This window comes from Chanodichthys erythropterus, chromosome 12, assembly GCF_024489055.1.
Source record: "Chanodichthys erythropterus isolate Z2021 chromosome 12, ASM2448905v1, whole genome shotgun sequence".
In the NCBI taxonomy this organism is placed as follows: Eukaryota; Metazoa; Chordata; class Actinopteri; order Cypriniformes; family Xenocyprididae; genus Chanodichthys; species Chanodichthys erythropterus.
In genome coordinates, this window is record NC_090232.1 from 46,330,023 (window position 1) to 46,337,605 (window position 7,583).

At 47.1% G+C, this 7,583-nt stretch overlaps 1 protein-coding gene across 1 annotated transcript; it reads left to right on the plus strand.

Annotated features, from left to right (window-relative positions):
- The first annotated feature begins 4,492 nt into the window (after positions 1 to 4,492).
- LOC137032400 (adhesion G protein-coupled receptor E3-like) lies at positions 4,493 to 7,377 on the plus strand. Its single transcript, XM_067404157.1, has 10 exons — positions 4,493 to 4,577; positions 5,202 to 5,321; positions 5,479 to 5,660; positions 5,770 to 5,931; positions 6,007 to 6,213; positions 6,291 to 6,520; positions 6,606 to 6,672; positions 6,775 to 6,866; positions 6,949 to 7,111; positions 7,318 to 7,377. The coding sequence occupies exons 1-10, from the start codon at positions 4,493 to 4,495 to the stop codon at positions 7,375 to 7,377; spliced, it is 1,368 nt and encodes a 455-aa protein (XP_067260258.1).
- The last annotated feature ends 206 nt before the right edge of the window (positions 7,378 to 7,583 follow it).

Consider the following 7,583-nt stretch of genomic DNA (forward strand, 5'->3'; position numbering starts at 1 on the left):
CATTTCTGGACGGGGATGTAAAATCATGCCACCCGCTTGGGACAGGAGATCCTGTCTGACTGGAAGCTCCAGAGGAGAGCCGTGAAGAAGTGATACTAGGTCCGCAAACCATATTCTTGTTGGCCAGAAAGGAGCCACCAATATCAGGTCTACCCCTTCCTGACGGACTTTGTCCAGAACTCCCGGGAGCAGAGAGACTGGGGGAAAAGCATACAGACGTCGCCTCGGCCACGTCTGTATCATGGCATCCAACCCCAGAGGAGCTGAGCTGAGTGAAGCTTCCATTCCCCCGGACTCGCGCTCTGCCTTGACAGAGCATCCGCCCCCATATTCAAATACCCCGGAATATACGCCGCCTTTAGCGAGAGTAATTTCCCCTGGGTCCACAGGAGTATGTGACTGACCAGTTTGCATAGTGGCCGAGACTGCAGTCCCCCTTGGTGATTTATGTAGGAGACCACCGTAGTGTTGTCTGTCTGAACCAACACATGGTGGCCCCTCAGGTCGGGGAGGAAGTGCTTCAGAGCCTGAAACACTGCCAGCATCTCCAGCCGATTTATGTGCCAGGAGAGCTGGTGTACCTCCCAGTGACCTTGAGCTGAGCGACCACTCATGATCGCTCCCCAGCCCGTGAGGGACGCATCTGTCGTAAGCATTACGCGACGACATGAAGTTCCCAACACGGGTCCCTGGGACAGGAACCAAGGCTTTTTCCACATGACCAGAGCACGAAGGCACCGCCGCGTGACTTTGATCATGCGAAAAGGATTTCCCCTCGGAGAAAACCCCTTGGTCCTGAGCCACCACTGTAAGGGTCTCATGTGCAGAAGGCCAAAAGTAACAACGTTGGACGCAGCTGCCATCAGACCCAACAGTCTCTGAAACTGTTTTACAGTGAGTGACCGGCCTAACTTCACCCCATTCACGGCCCCGAGAATGGAAGTCACACGAGCGGGAGTCAATTGCGCCCGCATCGTGATGGAATCCCAGATTACCCCAAGATAGTTGGCAACCTGACTCGGAACCAGCACACTTTTCTTGGCGTTGAGCCTCAGCCCAAGCTTCTTCATGTGCGACAACACAACATTTCGATGTTGAGCTGCCAGACGTTCTGTTTGAGCTAAAATCAACCAATCGTCGATATAGTTCAGCACGCGGATGCCCTGGAGTCTCAACGGAGCCAAGGCTGCATCCACGCACTTCGTGAACGTGCGGGGTGATAGTGATAGGCCGAAGGGAAGAACCTTGTATTGGTATGCTTCGCCCCCGAAAGCAAACCTGAGGAACTTCCTGTGAGAAGGATGGATGGAAATGTGAAAATATGCGTCCTTTAGATCTATCGCCACAAACCAGTCCTTGGATCTGATCTGTGGAATAATCTGTTTGAGTGTAAGCATCTTGAACTTCAACTTCTTTACAGATCGATTTAGTATACGAAGATCTATGATCGGACGCAACCCCCCATCCTTCTTTGGAACAATGAAGTAGCGGCTGTAAAAGCCCAACATTTTGCTGGGAGAGGGAACCCGTTCTATAGCCCCTTTTTGCAAAAGCGTCGTAACCTCCTGTTCCATTACCAGAGACTGCTCTGGAGCTACCACTGTGTGAATCACTCCACTGAACCTGGGCGGACGAGAAAACCGAACTGAATTCTGTAACCCTGTTCTACCATGAGCAGCACCCATTTCTAAATATTCGGAAGAAGTTTCCATTCCCCCAAAAATTCTACTAAGGGAACCAGCCTCTCGAGACTGGTCTCTGGTGTTATTTGAGCACTTGGCTCGTTTATCTGGCACGGCGCACCGGCAGATAAGCGAATCATGTGCTGGCCGACCCTCCTCGAAGGATCAACGGGGACTGCTGCGCCCTGTCGCACACTGGGTGGCAGGGTTGGCAGAACAGCCCCCTGAGGGCACCGATGGGGAACGATAGATGTTAATCGTCGAACCCCTTCGGAGGGGACTGCCCTCAGAAACCCTGGCCCATGACTGTCAGGATTTCTTTTGGGAAGCCTTCGGGGAAATAATGACGGTCCTCAGATCCGCCCTACCCCCAGAAGGCTTCTGCTGTACAGCGCGCACCGGTCCCCAAGATTTCCGCGGGGGAGCACGGGCGGCCACACTAGCTTTCTGCTGGGACCTGTATCCCGAGGAGCCGGCTATCGGCTGAGGCTGCTCCCGCCCAGCAGCCTCAGGGGGATGAGATTTCCGGGGAAGGAATCTTTGGAACGCCGCTTTCTGTTTTTTCGCCTCCTCGAACCTGTCGACGACAGTAGCAACTGCGTCACCGAACAGACCCTCGGAGGAAAGCGGCACATCCATAAGGATATGTTTGTCCTTATCCTTAATATCTGCGAGATTGAGCCACAGATGTCTCTCCGTGGCCACCAGGGCTGCCATAGAACGGCCTACTGACTTGGCTTTTCTCAACTCTTGAATCGTTTCAAAAGTAGCTTCCCCAGTCTCCTCAATCTCCCCCAGCAGATCAGCTTGGTATGCCTGCAGTATGGACATTGTGTGCAGACATGCCGCAGCCTGACCCGCTGCCGAATAAGCCTTGCCCACCAGACTCGATGTTTGTTTTAGTGGTTTGGTGGGCAACGTCGGGGATTTCAGGGACGATGCAGACTCGGGCGAGAGATAGCTCGCAAGCGTCTCCTCAACCCGAGGCATCGCCCCATAACCGTGTTGCTTCAGCCCCGTGATATTACTGTACATTGTCGTTTGTGGGCTAAAGACACGGTACTGCACGGGTCTATTCCACGACCTCGACACCTCGGTGTGGAGGTCGGGAAAGAACGGCAGTCCCCGACACTGGGGTAGTGACCTAGCTGGGAGGAAGCGTTCATCTAACTTGCTTTTTATTTTTGGAACGCTCTCCTCCGCGTGCCAGCTTATTTTCTGTTTTTCTACTGCCCGGGTCACTACCTCCATAAGCTCCTCATGGGCTGGAGATGAGGATGACGGTCCCTCATCACCACCCTCGACACCTTCAACATCAACCTCCTCGGAGGAAGATATATTCAGTGCCGGTGCCTCCCTTTGCGGGGAAGAAACCGCAGCGCGTGCTTCCACCACCAAAGGAGAGACACTAGATCTAGCAGGTAAGGGAAGCGATAAGGCAGAGCCCGTCTCTCCCCCCTCTGCTAGATCCATTTGTGAACCCCACAAGTGCAGCCTTCGCTGTGCCTCGGCAGCAGCGGGACCAGACCCGCGGGGAACACTCGCCGCGGCGCCCTCCTCAAAGAGCGCCCGGCGTGAGCGCAGCGCCCTGAGAGTGAGCCGCTCACAGTGCACACAGACAGCCCCCTCAAGAGCTGCTCAACTCCCAGGCATTTCACACACATCTCGTGTGTATCTCCCTCCACGATGAATCGCGGGCAAGGAGGTGCACACTTAGTGAAACGCTGGCTTTTCTCCGCCATTTTATATATATATATATATATGTATGTCTTTTATGTGTCTTGTTTCACTTGTTAGAAACTCTTGTCCTCAGACAAAGAGATCACTTTCTGGCGAGATGGTAGACAGACAACAGTAAATAAGACAGACAAGATACAAATAGCGCTTACTGAAGACAACAGAAGCTAGCGTTCTTTGTTTCTGGGCATGCTTTATAGGTTCCGGTCCGCGACGTCGCCCGCCTCTGACGTCACGTTCTCTCATTGGTTGGATACAATAGTGCTTCACGAACACAAAAATGCAGAGGATTCCCATCACGTCACTGACGTAGCGTCGATAGTTCCCACGAAAGGGAACTACATCACATGTTTATGTTTGCTATTGGCCTTTTTTGCAATGCATTATGTGTTCTGGTAAACACTGTTATAAAAACAACAATCTCACATAAAATGCCAAGAGTTAAATAAAACACTGATCACCATAATGGTGATCAAACATTTTCAATAAAAGAAATTTAAAAGTAATTTCATTCTGAAAACAATTTAAAATTATTTTATTAGACTTAATTATTTTATTTTATAAAACCACAGCATGCCGGGACATCCGGCATGCTGTACAGGACACCTGTTCTAGGGGCACTCCTGCCCGAAGAAACAAGGGGTCCGACCACGGACTGAAGGCTTGGCAACACTCCTGAGTGATTGCCAAGTGCCGCTTTTCCACGCCCATCTCGGGACTCGGCCGTGAAGCCAGTGTTGAAGTGGTCTCATATGAAGCAGACCGAGCGGTATTACAGCCGCTGCGGCTGCCATATGCCCCAGGAGCCTCTGAAAGTATTTCAGTGGGACCGCTGTCCTGCCATTGAATGTATTCAGGCAGTTCAACACCGACTGAGCACATTCCTCTGTGAGGCGTGCTATCTGTTCGACCGAATCCAACTCCATACCGAGAAAAGAGATTATCTGCACCGGGACGAGTTTGCTCTTTTCCCAGTTGACCTGAAGCCCCAACTGACTGAGGTGTCTGAGCACCAAATCCCTGTGTTCACACAACTGATCCCGAGACTGTGCTAGAATGAGCCAGTCATCGAGATGCGAACACCCTGCTCTCTCATGGGAACAAGGGCTCCCTCCACGACTTTCGTGAAGACGTGGGGAGACAGGGCCAGCCCGAAGGGTAGGACTCTGTACTGATATGCTTGTCCTTCGAACGTGAACCACTCTCTTACCAGCTGTGAAAACAGCCTTTGAGCGCTCAAAAGCGCACCGCTCACCAGCCATGAGAACGGCTTTTGTACTGCCTTGCTCTCTTGAAAAAGGCAAAACAAAAACAAAAGTGAAAGAAAAGAGAGATCGGTCCTACTGCAGTGCTGTCCGCCTGCACCAAAACGAAAGAGAAATCTTCAAAGAAGCTTTCTTAACTCGTAGTAGAAATACACTTCGTAGATACCACTGCATAAACAGAAGGTTCGGCTCCGAAGCGAAAAGCTGAAGAAGCAACGCACCTGGTGCTCATTATATACCCGCACTGCGAGGCAAGAAGCTGATGCATATGATTGCATGCCAATGTTCATCGGCTCGTTGTAGTTACACTCGAAGTAGATTGGCCTCTCTAGCGAGATTCCTATTTGTTGGTCTGTCTGACATACGTCGAATGTGACCAACTGAATGGGAACTGTGAATAAGCTGTGAAATCACTGACTTACTGTGCTCACATTTTCACTTTTTTAAATTATTTACTTTTTTTGTTCTGTTACAAATGTATTCACATAATTGTATTATTATTATTTTTTTTAATCAGAGGTAGAAATATTCATGGTTGGACCAATTGTCACCTTAGAAAAAATCCCTCGACTTGACACAACAAATTCTTCTGTGGATATTGATCTCATTGGGATCACCAAGAACAACAATGAAACAAGTACATTCAGTGTCTTGATGTGATTTTATTTGAAGAAAGAGACATAAACACACTAAACCACATTTACTTAGAGTTTATTATTATTATTATTATTATTATTGTTTTTATTTTACAGCATTGAATGGAAGTTTTTTCTTTTTCTGTTTCTGTCACACAGGATCAGCTGCTGTGGCTTTCATGAGCTACAACACAATGGAGAATCTACTGAAGCCCGACTTCTTCAACACATCAGATGACACGATTAAAACCATGATGTCCACTGTGATCTCAGCTACTCTTCCCAAAACCACCAACACTAAACTCACCAAACCAGTCAACTTCACCCTCAAACACATCAGAGTGAGAGACTGAAATGTGTTTCTGTCCAACCTGAGAACTGATGAACATCTGAAAACATCTAATATTCAGTGCTGTAATATTTTCTTCATGTTCTTTCTTTTTTCTGCAGGAGTTCGACCCCAGCGGTTCTCTGTCCTGTGTGTACTGGAACATCAGCGAGTGGATTGTAGATGGTTGTTCTGTTTTAGAGACCAACAGCAGCTACACTGTGTGTTCCTGTGTCCATCTGTCGACATTTGCTCTCATCATGCAAACCAGCAGACAATCAAAGGTACTAGAACATTTATAGTGACCACTGAAGAACAGCACAGATTTGGCACTCATGTACTCTGACATGTTTTCTCAGAGCGACTCACTGCTGGATGTGTTGAATTTGGTGTGTGTGATCGTGGGGCTGGTGTTCTTCAGTTTGGCCCTTTTGACCTTTGCCCTTTGTCAGTGGAGTCCTGGAGTGAATAATGTGGCTCGAATCAACATCTGCATCAGTCTTCTGCTGGCTCACCTTCTGTTCCTGCTCACACAACAGTTCCTGAGCCTCATACACCCTCATCAGGTGAGAATGATGAAGGAGCCCTACAACTCAGCACAGCCTCACTGAGAATCATCATAACCGTCTCTCTTGGTCTCCAGGTGTTGTGTGCCGTGATATCAGGTGTGCTGCACTTCCTCTTTCTCTCCGGCTTTATGTGGATGTTCATTGAAGCTTTGATGCTCTTCATCTGTGTGAAGAACCTATCACAGATCAGCTCCAATAATAGGGTGCTTAGCAATGGATTCTTGTGTGTGATTGGATATACAGTTCCTCTGGTTGTGGTGGCCGTGTCTGCTGCGGTGGATCATAAAGGCTATGGAAGTGAAATGTGAGTTTAGTTAGAGAGAATCTTTGCTGAACATCTTCATCCATGTTTGTTCATTGATTATTTTACAGTATCTTCCTCCAAACAGGTGCTGGATTAAAATCGATAAAGGTTTTATCTGGACATTTCTGGGGCCTGTTTGCATGATACTAACAGTAAACACAATTCTCATTTATTTTTCCTCATGCCTTTGTATTAAATGGAAAACAATGGAATTAATTACTGTTTTTTTTTTTTTTTTTTTTTTTACTTTGCAGTCAAACACGATTCTCTTCATCAAAATCATCATGATTCTGAACTCAACTCTCACAAATCTCAATGCTGAAGTTTCACATGTGAAACAAACCAAGTAACAAACATGATTTAATTGCTCTGTTAGAAAAGTACATGTAGTCAATAAAGACATATTAACTCTCTTTGTTTCTCTGCAGGATTATGGTATTTAAAACACTGGCTCAGTTTGTGGTTCTTGGTTGCTCCTGGATTCTGGGTTTCTTCACTAATGACAGGAGGAAGCTGGAGATCCTCTTCCTGATCTTGAACTCCCAGCAGGGAACCTTCATCTTCCTGATCTATTGTGTCCTCAATAAAGAGGTCAAACATTTTTTGATTCTCCTCTATAAGTAAACAATTTCAGTGTCTCCAGAGACAGAAAAGGAAAGGAAAGCATCAGTATATACTTTGAAAAATCTAGTTTATTAGTAGTTTATTATAAACAAATTCCACTATGGTTGATGAGTTTCAGAGGTTGAATTGATGTCATGAAGTCACTCAGCTCCTCTCGTCTCATTCTTGTACAGATCAGACAGCAGTACAGGAAGTTCTTCAGATGTCTTTGCTGTGGACGCAAACAACACTGAGGACTACAGCATCATGTTTGGGAATATAAATCTGTTAAAGTGATTTTCTATGACAGAATAAATGTTTTTGGATGTTAATTGTCATGGTCACCACTCATGCAAATGATAGAAAACATGATATACAAGTGTATTATGTTATAGCTGTTAATACTATTGAGGTGAAGCTCATAAACTGTTTTATTTAGTCTTGTTTAAACGCACAGGAT